Source organism: Oryza brachyantha, chromosome 6, assembly GCF_000231095.2.
Source record: "Oryza brachyantha chromosome 6, ObraRS2, whole genome shotgun sequence".
NCBI lineage: Eukaryota > Viridiplantae > Streptophyta > Magnoliopsida > Poales > Poaceae > Oryza > Oryza brachyantha.
Window position 1 is genome coordinate 1601134 of NC_023168.2, and position 13268 is coordinate 1614401.

A 13268-nucleotide genomic window follows, 5' to 3' on the forward strand; every position below is an offset into this window, starting at 1 on the left:
AGTAAGTCTGTTGTTTGGAACTTGAGCCGGGTGATTTGCTCTCCTCCACATTACTTTGGGCCTTCAAGTTTTCATGTTTCTTAGAAATCGACTGATAATAAGTAGGCACAGGTTTTAAATCCAAACTGTTGCAATCACATATACCGTGGTCATGGTTTATGATTTTTTTTTCCCCTTTTGTTGTCTATGTTGAGATTTTAATGATTCAATTGGCTGTTGTGTCATTTATTGCTACATTAATAAAATAGCATTGACAATTTCATCAAAGAGGATGAAAAGTATGAAATGTAATATGAACAAGTTTTTTCCATCAAAGGGGATATTTTTTGATTTTTCTTTTGCTTCTATTTTGCACTTGTCTTCTGTTATTTAATGGTTCAAAGTACAGTTACTACTGTGGTAGATATTGTTTTCTTTTCAGAAATAACTGAGCGGTGATTATGTATTGCTTTAATTTCATCTGTTTTGCGTCTTCTGACTGATTCTACTTGGGCTTTGCACCATCCACCTGAATGAGACTAGACCATTTTTTAGTTTATCTTTTCTGTAGAGGATTTAGCCATTTAGGCTATAGACTACATTGAAATGATTTGACTTCTCAGCATTATTGTCATGACCAGAGTTTCTATAATACACTGATGAACACTACAGTGGGTTTAATGAGATCTTAGCTGTTTCATGCCTGATGTTGTAGCTTTAAGTTACTATAATTAAATTTTAGTATCCTGTTGTAATTGGCCCCTATATATAATAGCCCATGTCAATACCATGAAGCCAATGAGTTTTCAGGTCTAATAATTTAACTGCAAGGAATCAAACCGTACTTTTAGGTCTTATGCGATGTAACCAAACAGGTCATCTTTTAGTTTGTTGGTGGAAAAAAACCAAACAGTATATTTGTAAACGGAAAATATTTTCTAATAAAACTTTTATATTTGTGTTTATAGCGATCTAAAAGCGAAAGCTGAAAAAATAAACTTTAAATTTAAGGGTGAAAATTCAAATTTTAGCTTATAAGCATAAGCAAAAGCCAAAAAGGGGTGCAAAATAATGGCCTGTTTTTGACATGCACAATTCAAAGCCTGATGAAAGCATTGACTTGCGTCATTATAATAATTGTTACGTGGTTGTGCAAACTACTGCTGCAGGCTGCTGTTTTAAGTTATTCCCAATTCAATTTTCATATATGGGCTGCTGTTTCATTTGGTCTCTCTTGACTCTGGAAAAATGGAATAATGTATATTTCAGTGAGGTTCTAAATACATTGCGCCGCCTTGCAGAGATGACATAATTTGAGCAATGTAGTGGTCAGATGTTAAATGCTTCTTGTAGGACTAGCTTTGATACACCGGTTCTAGTTAGGATACAATTTTTTTTTTCTACATTTCAATTTTGTGTTCCTTCGTATAAATTCGAGTTGCCAAAACTAAAATGAATGACTAAATTTTGATTTGGAGATTCAGAATTTAGTCATTCTCTTGGGGATGCTCTCAGCTTACCAGAATTTGATGCTAATCCATTACATCTGTAAGTTAAAACCCAAATTCAATACCTCTTCTGCTACTCCATTTGCAGAAACTATATCATTGTAATTTCTGTACATTTGCAACTTGCAAGCCTCAAGCAATTTGTTTTATCAGCGTTGAACGCATCATGCTGTTGCATACTTGAAAAACTGAGAAATGAACATTTTTTTTGCCGGGAGAAATATACATTACACATTTTTAAATATCGAGGTTCCGTTGCATTTATCAAAAGAAATGCTTTCTTTGGCATGCTATAACCCTGTAGTGACTGTGCTTTCCGGTTGCCAGTTTGCCTCCAGTGGAAAATTTTTCCAATGACGGCATGGTACTTCTCTTGCAATTATGTTTTGTTTGAATCTGAAACTTCTAGAACCTTCAGAGAAACATTTTTGATGGGAACATGCAGACTTCGAGAGGGAAAAAAGAATCTGATTGCATGTACATATTCAGTCGATCATCTCATGTTCGGCATGATGGAGGCAGTCACGAGTTTCAGAGCTTGTGACCTACTTGCTGTACATTTGTTGACAATTACAAATTAAACAATTCCGTACAAAATGACACTTCAAAAGCAATAAGGAAAAAGAAATGTGTGACACTAAGGAGGAACTTAGTACCAATCAAATCAGGAAGAAGCAGAAACCCAGAACTGTAGCTGAAGAGAAGTCCATGTTGGGTGGTGGAGGTGACCCACACCTTTCAACCCAAATGATATGAGCCTGCATCAAATTAAAAGGTAAGTACTTTAGTTGAGCAATGTTTATCCAATTGTTACGTTTACGCAAAAGCGTTGAATTTATATGTTTGTAAACTGGTGTCTGTGTCATTATCAGCCAGAAACCAGCAGCTAGATATCTCCCATTTTTTTTACCATTTACAGGATGGGTGTGTTCTCTGGTCATATTTGTTCGTCTACTTTGATCATGTCCATGATCGACTGTTTGTGTGAGATAATCCTATTCAAAGAGCAACTTGATTAACTTGGACATGATCCATAGCTACGTTTGTTTCTAAATAATGTACTGACTTGTTGTTCTCCATTATTTTTTTGTCAACATGGTTGTGCTCTATTGGTTTGCAGCTGCAGCCTTGCAGCCAAACTAATCTACAATTTGTTTATTCTTGAGGATGGATTCTATACTGCTGTCCTGTAGGAGGTGAAGTCCTGTGGTAACTTCTTGAAGTATTGGAATTCAGATGCAGGTATACAGCTGGGTGATTGGCATCAGGTCCCAGTTTGTTTGATTGCTAGTTTACATTGTCCTAATGTAACATAGGCCACAGTTTGTTTGGTGCTATCTTACATTGTCCTAATCTAACATAGGCAGCATAACCAGTCTGCATGATCTAAGTATCAATATTAAAAATGCTGAAATCACAAACACTAAATTTTGTTAAGGTCAACATGTTGATTGATGATTGATAGTGAGACTTTAGATATTCCATATTAAGAAAAGGTATAACTGAAATATTAGACACTAAATAGCTAGCACATTTGGTCAATGTGTGTGAGAGGTCATGGACGCCAGATCTAGCCTACTTAAGACACATGGTTTCGATATACTTATGTATATTACATATAGTCAAATACAAGTTTGGATAATCTCCAATTTGTACCAGAGCATCAGGCTCTACATTAAATTCATGGACTTCCAAGTCGTACCAACTCACATGGCTTTGCAAAGAAAATAACCAAAAATCAAATGAACCATCTCCATCACGCGCAACTAATTTGGAAGAAATTTCAACAGGAAAAGAACAACATACTTGAAAAGGAGAAAAATAGAGAAAGTACAACATGGAAAACCATCAAAACACAGGAGGCTGTAGCTATCGAATTATAATGGCAGAAAGAGATGCAACAATGAGAAGTCTCCTACCCAATCAGAACTCGATCTTTTTTTTGCGAGATGCTTTTCTCTTCAATTTTTTTCAAGGTATTTAATTCACACCCAATCAGAAGATTCCATGAATGCTTAGAGCTAACTACTACTATATTTTCAAAGGTAGAAAGCACCATGAAAATGTCGTTGCCATCGTTGATGTTCTTTGACGACGAGTTTGTAGCTAAACAGAGCACAACTATAGAGAATTCTGGATTAGATAAAAAAATTCCCCATAATTGAATATCCTTTTGTGAATTATCATACTCAATTTTGGCCAAACAATTAGGATCAACACCTTTCAACCAATACTATCAAATTATGTCATGGCAGTGACTATGACCAGGCATATGATGCAACTTGCAAATAGTTCACAAGAAATTCTGTCTTTTAATTGATGCGGCCATGCATCACCAAGACCTTCATATATAGTTCCATAACTGAGAATCTGAGCTGGAAAAACAGTGCTTATTTTTTTTAACAAAATTTTCTGAAAGGAAGACAAATAGAACTAACTAATTGATTATCTTGAGTTCCTGACCATTCTATGCCACTTGTGCACAGTTCAACGGAAAAGCTCAATCAATAAGGGAACAGTTGGCACATGCTAGGTGAAGACTCCCAATACTGTATAGGCCATGAAAGTTGACACAAGAATACAAAATCAAAGGACTCTGCCATGAGAGAAGTCACTTGCTTTCAAGCAACCGGTTTGAAATTGGATTAGAAACCAAATAAACCTCCAGTTGATTGCCTTGTTCTTTGCCCCTATGACAATGAGTCCATGTGGATTGCCCTTGTGATTGATTAGGCACCACTTTGACGGTATCGTTGAAAAGCTCGGCCCCATATGCCACCCCCATGATGACATCAATCAATATTAAAGTTTATCATGATCAAATTAACATAAAATGGGTCCCTTATTCATAATTTTGCAGTTTACAAGGGGCATTTGGAAGAAAGGCAATATATGCACAGTAGTCCATGGATTTTCACGAGGCAAGTGCGTGTACATGTACACCTATAGACCAAAACAATTAATTGGATACTTTATCGAGGTTAGGTTCGTACTGTACTAAAATGAGAAATACAATATTGTGTGTTTTATTGAAGTCTATAATACAACACCTGTGAATCTCAAAGCAAATCTGACGACAGAGGATATAAGTGTGTGTATACACTTGCATGTTGTAAACTGACTGAAGTCTCCCCTATTTTCTGAAGAAGCATTGCTTTCTACTCTGAATAATATCCTACATGCATATCCTGGAACTGCATGTTGTGCAGCCAACAAGGGCACAGCTAATCTCCTTAATTAGCATAAAATGGATGGATGCATGCATGCATGGCACATAAGCATGACATAAGCTGGGTGCAACTTGAAGGTTCCTTCTGATCATTGCAACTATAAATTAATTAAAAGGACACGTACTTTCAGTCTTCTCATTGTGCTCGTGTGTCTTCGATCTAACTACCATTTGTGTGCCCAACTTGTCAAATATCTTTGGCTACCTAAGCCACATAATTTTTGGGACCATGTAAACTATGTTAGCTAGCTACTACGTGATCCTTGTGCATATTTTCTGATATAATGGCCACCAATGTCACAATGCATGTCAAGATTAGCCTACTGATTTTCTACAATGACTATCACCGAAACCATCTGATTTCATATCTGTTTACACAATAGTTGCTTTGAATTTCAGACAATGTGAATTCCAAGAAAGAGAGGCAGCATGCATGCAAGCAGAAGTTGCAGCTGCTGCATCTGAGTTTCTGAACAACACGCTTAGGTATTGTGCTTACCTTCATTAGTTAGCGTGTAGCTAGAATTCTTTTCATTTAGAATTAACCGCTAATTTGCATGACTAGAAATACCATTTGCTTCATTTGGTAATTAACAAAAAAACACATAGCCTCATAGTGTAAAAGTATTGATAGATACTCAACGAAGTCAACGAGTACATACATAATAAAAATAATCAACTAGCAATAGTCAACTTAAAGGATGAACCTGCATATTGTGCTGTACTGGTACAACCAGTACTCGAAATCTACAGGTCATATTGCTGCAAATTGTAAAAGCTCTTAAAATTGTTTACCTCTCAACTTAGATAATTTAACTTGAGTTGACTTCTGATTCATGCATGATCTTATGAATACAGATCATCAGAAATAAGATAACAACACATGCATGAATGCATACTTATGACACTTTCAACAGGACCTAAATTCTGACAGTTAGCAAATTATTTTCTCTTCAAAGTCAAATGAGTTTACATATGTGACAACGAGATAGATCATGGGCTAGGAAAGATAACTAAGCAACTGAAAATTACAGAGGGCTGTAATCAAAGATTCACTCATTGGATGAACTAAATTAGTGAATAATTCCACGCGTTGATTAAAACATGGAAGACAAATCAAACTTGATGAGAAAAATTAACATGTTGGAAACCGGACTGGTTTTTAAAAACCCTGGTTCTAGTTAGGCTTCTAGCAATTCTTGAACTGCTGCAAATTTCAATTTATCAGCTGAAACTGTATCACATTACCTAACATAAGTATGCAAAGTCCCGGCCGGCCTGCACACACCAATTCAAAGGAAAAGCTTGGACGGCACCAGATGCAGTACCTAATTACCTAAACTGCATGCTGGAAAGAACAAGCTAGCTAGGTGGCAATGTCATTTATACTCCCTTTGTTCTATATCTTAAGATTTACTTGTCATGTTTAGATTTATCAATTGATCAATATATATGTTTTGTATATGTGTCTCAATCCATTAGCATCGATATAAAACTTGGATAAGACTAGAAAGTCTTGCATTGTGAAATATTTAACTAAAGCAGTGTGGCATAAATCTACTTTTATCTACGATATATTACCACAGTTATGAAGTTTAAAAAGGCGAAGGAACTTGAAGAAATGAATATTAACAAAGAAGGGTTATTGCCGGCTTTCAAAAAAAAAAAGAAGGAAAACGATGGAAAAGAACGAAAAAAATAGTGCACTATAATACAGTAAAACTATGTTACTGATGTAAGTTGAGAACCATGCGTACAGCACTAGGTAAGGAGATTTCAACGCATTGGGATCTAAAAACAACAGAGAGAACAAATCCATGAACTAGAAATATATATACCTCTAAAAGGGCACAAATGGATCATCATAAGAGGCAGTCTGAATCTCGAAGACCACCTCCACCAGCAGAACCTACTCGGTAATCTAGGCAAATGGTACAGCTAATTTTGGATTACAGTACCTATACTCTGTTCTAAATTTCCTTGAAGTAGTTATGATTAAGGTCAATGGTCTTGCATTTTATTAGTGTGCTGATTTTTGATTTCCAGAGAATACCATACAAGTGGAAGTGGTCCACTGATGTGCCTGTGGAAGGGGAAACCTTGGATCTAGGAGATATAATCCAAACTTTGCAGGCTGAGCGCAGTTCTTAATTATAGATCTAGAAAGCAAGAGAATATTAGTTTTCTTGAGAAAAGAAACGTTTTTGTAAGATGCATGTGCCTTATATTTTACCTCTCTCTGGTTACCACTGTTTCTAAAAAACTATTTCTCCTCACTTGCCAAATTTGTGCTGAAATTCAAGGTTTAACTATCCTACCTTCGTCTAATCTAGACATGCACCTACTGTCCGTACTCAATTCACATTTCCAAACCAATTTTTATCTTGATCAACAACACCATGCGTTTGCTTGTTTTCAAAGAATCAATCAGACCATACGTATTAATTGAATCAGGACTGATCATTATGTGGCGTTCAATTTCAAACTCCTGGAATAATTCTTAGTCGTCATATGACCTCAAGTCTAAAGAGATACTACTCTAGGAACTTATAGTATCATGCATGCATGTTACTACAGTTCGTTGAATGAAGTGGAGTATGCACTCAAGATAAATTCTTACTTATGAGAAAGACCCATGTGTGGTCCTCTGCTCTCACCAATCAATGCGGATAAAATTAAGATGCTAAGTGGTCCTCTAATTACCAATACGGACAAGCTGTCGTTGATCTAGCTCAAACATGAGAAAACCTGAATTTGTTACCAAATTTCCCCAGTTTTTCTCATCTGAATGTGAATGTTCATTAAATTTGGTCAATCATGGCAATCATTTTCTTTTTCCTAAAATACTACACTGGTACTCGAGCTGCCCCTCCATAGACTATGATCATCACACAAGGACCAAGCTAGCTGCTTAACCATATATGATCATGTTAAAGTCCAAATGAAATTTCAAAACCAATCAATTACTTGAACACACACGGTCCTATAATAGTCGGCGATGGCGAAGACTTGCAGGAAGCTTCGTACGGACATTAACGGTGGACGTGCTCCTGGATCATATTCCGGCCAGACGTACGCAGTCTGGACGCTGCACATCTTAGAATTGGCCTTTCAACAAGATAGCAACATGTTACACACGTTGAAATCCACATAAATCTCAGTCGCCTGTGCTCAGTTTTTTTCCCCCCTTCTCTCCACAAGTCACCCAAGAGTGCGGCCGTGTTTGACATTTAGGATGCTGACCGCCTAACACATAGGTAAGCACAAGGTTACGACTTAATTTATGCAAAAGTCCAAAGAGGAGAAGGAAGAGGACATGGCTTGCCTTTATAATTAAGCCATAAGACCGGTGCTGGAACAAAAGGGAGAAGAGAAAGAGCTGAAGGCAGATAAGAACTTGGAGAAGGAGAGGAGAAGGCCTGGTTGTGCTGCTCAGAGCAGCAGCTAGCTTCTCTGCACATGAAAGAGGAGATGATCAAGGGAGAGAAGCAGCTTGGAACCCATGAAGAGCGGCTAAAAGACGAGGTATGAGCTTCCTTTTCTATTTGAATTATGCATATGTACTTCTATTTTTTTTCTAAAAAAAGGTTACACTCTTTCATGTAAAAAGGATTTTCTATCCTTCTTTCAAAAGTTGGATCATTTATTTGGATAGAGATTTGCTCTAGTCTAACAAAAAGTACCTTGAGGTACCAAATCGTTTCCCATTATTGGATCTAGCTGGGTAGGATGTGCACTGTTAGATCCAACGATCAGAAACGATTTGGTACCGCAAGGTACCGGTACCTCGAGGTACCAGTACCTCGAGGTACTTTTTGTTATTTTTTGTTGGACTGAAACAAACCTCATTTGATAGGTACGATTAGGACTAAGGTAGAGCTTTCTTTTCAGATTCTTGTTCTTGTTGGACCATCAGCCATTAGAACAGGGACTCTTTGTTTTTTCTCAGAAATGTAGTTCTCTTAAAATAGCGGTGCATAGGTAGAGACAAATTCGTCTATCCCCAAATCAATCAGGTGTTCATCTTCTTATCGAAATATTGAGAATCATCCGTTCTCATGCATACATATAGAGAAGATAAATCATGGATAAACTATATATGAACTGGAATTAATGATAGTCTATATATATACTCTGTACGTAGCTGTCCCTGAATATATTTGTGTATTGTGTTATTTAATTTACTAATATACCATCTTCAATTCTATGCTATATTAATTGCAGGTTAGAAAAGATGGGAATCAGATTTCAGATGGCAATTTTTTCAAGTCCTTACGGAACATATCAAGCACAAAGGAGGAGGTACCTACTATGAACCATCCATTAATTCATTAATCAAAGTTCATGGTTGTGTATGAGAGGATCCAAAATCTTCCCTTTTCTCTACTTTTTACTTAATAATATAACAAGTAAAAGGGTAAACTTTAATGTCTAGTTTTCATGCCCTCAAATTTTGGGAAATATCATAAAACCGCCTATTTTAAGTTCATACACGCAGTTTATCTTTTCTTCTAGAAAGTATTTTTATCATCAGGTTATATTTCTAGGTGCGCTCACCAAGCCTAACAGAAAGATCATGTATCGACTCATCATCAAAGCAAACTTTGCTAAATCTGAAAGCTCAAAATAAGGTCAGGATGCATGGCATGCATAAGAGTTATACCAGTGTCTTTATATCAACCCAGATCGTTCATATGACACACGTAACCATTATCATATGTGTGATTTGTTTCAGATATGCTTAACACATCTTGTTGCAATTATGGCTTCAGGGTCAGGACGATAAGCTCGCATCAACAAGGGAAGAAATGGGTGAAGTACGAGAAGAGAACGAGAGGCTCAAGACGTTGCTATCACGAATCTCACAGGACTACAGATCTCTTCAGATGCACTTCTACGACGCTCTTCAGCAAGGCAAGGCCAAGAAGCTCCCAGATCACCCTCCGACCACCTTGAATGCCGACACCGAGGAGCATGAATTCGTTTCGTTAAGCCTCGGCATGAGCACGAGCAAACACAAGAATGAAGACAGGAGTACCATCGGTGAAGTCAAAAGGAGTACTGAAGATTTTCTGAAGATCAAGGAAGGAGGCCTCTCTCTGGGATTATCAGACCGCAGAGCTGGTGCCAATAATACCACTGACAGGGTACACCAGGATGTGATGACATTGAGCCCTGAAGGCAGCTTTGAGGATGCAAAGGACGACACCGCAGAGACCACGGAGCAATGGCCACCAAGCAAAATGCTGAAGAACTTGAGAAGCGTCGGCGCGGAAGCCGAGGATGACATAGCTCCTCAGCCACAGGTCAAGAAGGCTAGGGTTTCAGTGAGGGCGAGATGTGATGCACCGACGGTAAGTGCATAATTTTTCACACACAACTACTAGTAATCTAGTATACATCTTGGAAATTGTTCTCTCTTGCTAAATGCTAATATATGCGCGCTAAGCTGATAAATCAAACGAGATGTGATGGAAAAAAATGTGATTCAATTTGTATGGTTGCTCAGATGAATGATGGGTGCCAGTGGAGGAAGTATGGGCAGAAGATTGCGAAGGGTAACCCATGCCCGCGCGCCTACTATCGATGCACGGTGGCAGCAGGATGCCCAGTCAGGAAGCAGGTATATATAATGCATTATGTATCGTCTACAATAAATCAAACTATTAATGATCAAATCAACTTGGCATAGACTACAGTGCTAAACATATTTTTTTTGTTCAACATTGCAACTCGTTTTTGAATTCGCTTGCCGGAAAATTTGACTTGGAGGAAGCTAGAAATATATAGGCTGAATCCAAGTTACCAAACTAGCAAAAACCAATGGTATATCAACAAGATATTTAGGTCTAGCCACAGTGGTTGAACCAAATTACATTCAATTTGAGCCGTATTTGATTGCTAGAAATGGACCGAATAACAAACCACCGAGTGCTGATGGTCTCAATTTCCGAATCAAATCCAACAACTATTGGTTTTAGATTCCTCTCTTAGTTTTTCCACCGAAATTTTTCAATCGGCAGTTGACTAGCTAAATTAATCGCGTAGGTACCAAGCATCCACAGATAATTACGATCCGAACCACCAAATTGGTCGAAAAATCCGCACACACAAGCTCATAGATCAAGCAACCAAGTGCTAGCGCCACCATCAAGTAGCCATTAAAAACCAGGAGAGCACGAGCAAATGGGGATCGGATCGGATCATCGGAGCCTGACCTGATTGGTAGAGGCGTAGAGGGAGCGACGCATAGGGTTGGGGCGGGGGCTGATCGAGAGGGAGAGCGAGCGAAGCCCGAGCCCGCTGCACCGCCGGGCACTCTCGCGAGGCTGATGCAGCGATGTGCCACGCCGGAGAGGAGGAGGAGGAGGAGGAGGAGCGGTGGTGTTGGCCGCCGGAGCCGCCGCCCCGCCAACTCCGGCTTCCGGCGGCGGCGCGCACGCGGCTGGGTGTTATGGTGGGTCGAATCAAACTGGTCTGGGTCCCTCCCTATTGGGCTTTGAAAGCTCCGTGGGCCTTTACAGTGGCCCAAATTTTCAAATGGCATGAAGATACAGCTTACTCCAGTCTGAAACTGGTAAACGACTACTAGTAATTTCAAGCGCATCTGTACACCAATTACTGGAATTTCAGATACTTGAAAAGTTTACTACGGTAAAATTTCATAACGTTTACTATGGTTTCCAATTCAGTTTCTAAGAATATACTGCATAATATATATCAGATCTTTTTTTCAGAGAGGACAATGTTTTAGGATGGAGGGAGTATTTAGTTTGGACTAATAAAAATACATACAACGTAATGGACTTCTCCACGCTTTCTTTTTTTTTTCAAAATAAATTACTCTCCCTCTTTTTCATATTAGAACTCTTTTTTGTCTTACCTAGATTTATATATAAAAATGCTAACAAATATAAACATATATACAAAATACATATATAATCTATGAATAAATCTAAACAAGATTAGAAAATCTTATAAAATGAAAACGGATGGTGTACTAAATTACTTAGACTACTAGCTTTAAGCTATCTAGCCCTCCCTCTCAAAATAGAAAAATCTATTAATGTATTAGACATAATCAGGAACATAATCCACTCAATAATATACCAGGGTCGGTCTTTTCGGTTTAGAGGAAATTCAAGAAGAAAATACAGAGAAACTAAAACGTTTCATGTGAAAATCCTATAAAATTTATGTGTTTTGATGAGCCCTTTTTCTGTAATGCCATACACTACATGAGTAGCTGCATGTCCTGACTCCTGACCATGCACGTCACGTTTCCGCAGGTGCAACGGTGCGCAGATGACATGTCCATCCTCATCACCACCTATGAGGGCACGCACAACCACCCGCTCTCCGTCTCCGCCACCGCCATGGCCTCCACCACCTCCGCCGCCGCCTCCATGCTCATCTCGGGCTCCTCCTCCTCCACCTCTCTCGGCCCCTACGCCGCCGCGCCATCGCCGGCCCTCGGCTTCGCGGCCACGGTAGACGCCGCCAGGCCTGGTGGTGGTGGCGTCGGCGCCCGGCCGTTCTTCCTCCCGCACGCCGCCGCGTCCATCACCTCCACCCCTTCCTACCCCACCATCACCCTCGACCTCACCTCGCCGGCCACCTCGCAGGGGGCCTTCTCCCTCAGCAACAGGTTCTCCTCGAGCTTCGCGAGCTCGCACGCCGCCAGGTACCCTTCCACCGGCTTCACCTTCTCCGGCGGCTCCGGCCCGAGCAGCACCCCATGGCCGGGGTACCTGAGCTATGGAGCGTCACTAGCCGCTCATCCGTACAACGGCGGCGGCAAGGGCTCGCCGTTCGAGGCTGCACTGAGAAGCATCAATGGAAGGCACGGCGGTGGTGGCGCCGGCGGCGCACAGGCTGGCTCGCCGCTCTACCAGATGCAGCAGAAGGCGGTTTCCGGCGCGGCGGCGGCGGCGCCGGGCGTGCTCACCGACACGATCGCGAAGGCGATCACGGCGGACCCGAGCTTCCACACGGCGCTGGCGGCCGCCATCACGTCGTATGTCGGCACGAAGGGTGCCGGCGCGCCGGCGTCGGGAGGAGACGACGACAGCAAGGTGGGGCTCAAGTGGGGTGAGCATCTCGGGCTGGGGCTGGCACAGTCGTCGCCGTCGTCAACGACGGCGGCGGCGGCACAGAGCTCGAGCAGCCAGATGTTCTTGCAGCCGTCGCTGGGGTTATCAGGATCGACGACGAGTGCGTCGACGTCTCCTGTGACGAACAGAGAGCAAGCACATTAATTAGCTGAAGATAATATATATACATAGTATGCAGATATGCTCATCCATATTCATTGGGACATTTTTGGGATTTAATCCTTTGGTGTAGATATGCAGGATGATACTTGTGTCAGAATGTTAATTAGTGTGTGTCACAGGAGGGGAATTATCTTGATTTATAGGATACAGAAAATGTTTTGATTAACTGTAAACATGTAATTGTGTTTTATTTCCATTTCATTTTTATGAGTTAGCAAAAGATGAATGGACATATTATACATGAACAAATAAGTGACTCAAACAATACAAAGGTAC

At 40.1% G+C, this 13268-nt stretch overlaps 1 protein-coding gene and 1 long non-coding RNA gene across 2 annotated transcripts; one reads left to right on the forward strand and one right to left on the reverse strand.

Annotated features, from left to right (window-relative positions):
• Positions 1–1532: 1532 nt before the first annotated feature.
• Positions 1533–11187, reverse strand: LOC107304396. Its single transcript, XR_001550467.1, has 3 exons — positions 10935–11187; positions 2144–2245; positions 1533–2039 (listed from the first exon to the last, which is right to left on the reverse strand). It is a non-coding gene; the product is annotated as an uncharacterized LOC107304396 (long non-coding RNA).
• Positions 8093–13261, forward strand: LOC102717624 (WRKY transcription factor 72A-like). Its single transcript, XM_015838344.1, has 5 exons — positions 8093–8241; positions 8941–9018; positions 9489–10070; positions 10226–10339; positions 12006–13261. The coding sequence occupies exons 1-5, from the start codon at positions 8176–8178 to the stop codon at positions 12972–12974; spliced, it is 1809 nt and encodes a 602-aa protein (XP_015693830.1). The 5' UTR covers positions 8093–8175; the 3' UTR covers positions 12975–13261.
• The last annotated feature ends 7 nt before the right edge of the window (positions 13262–13268 follow it).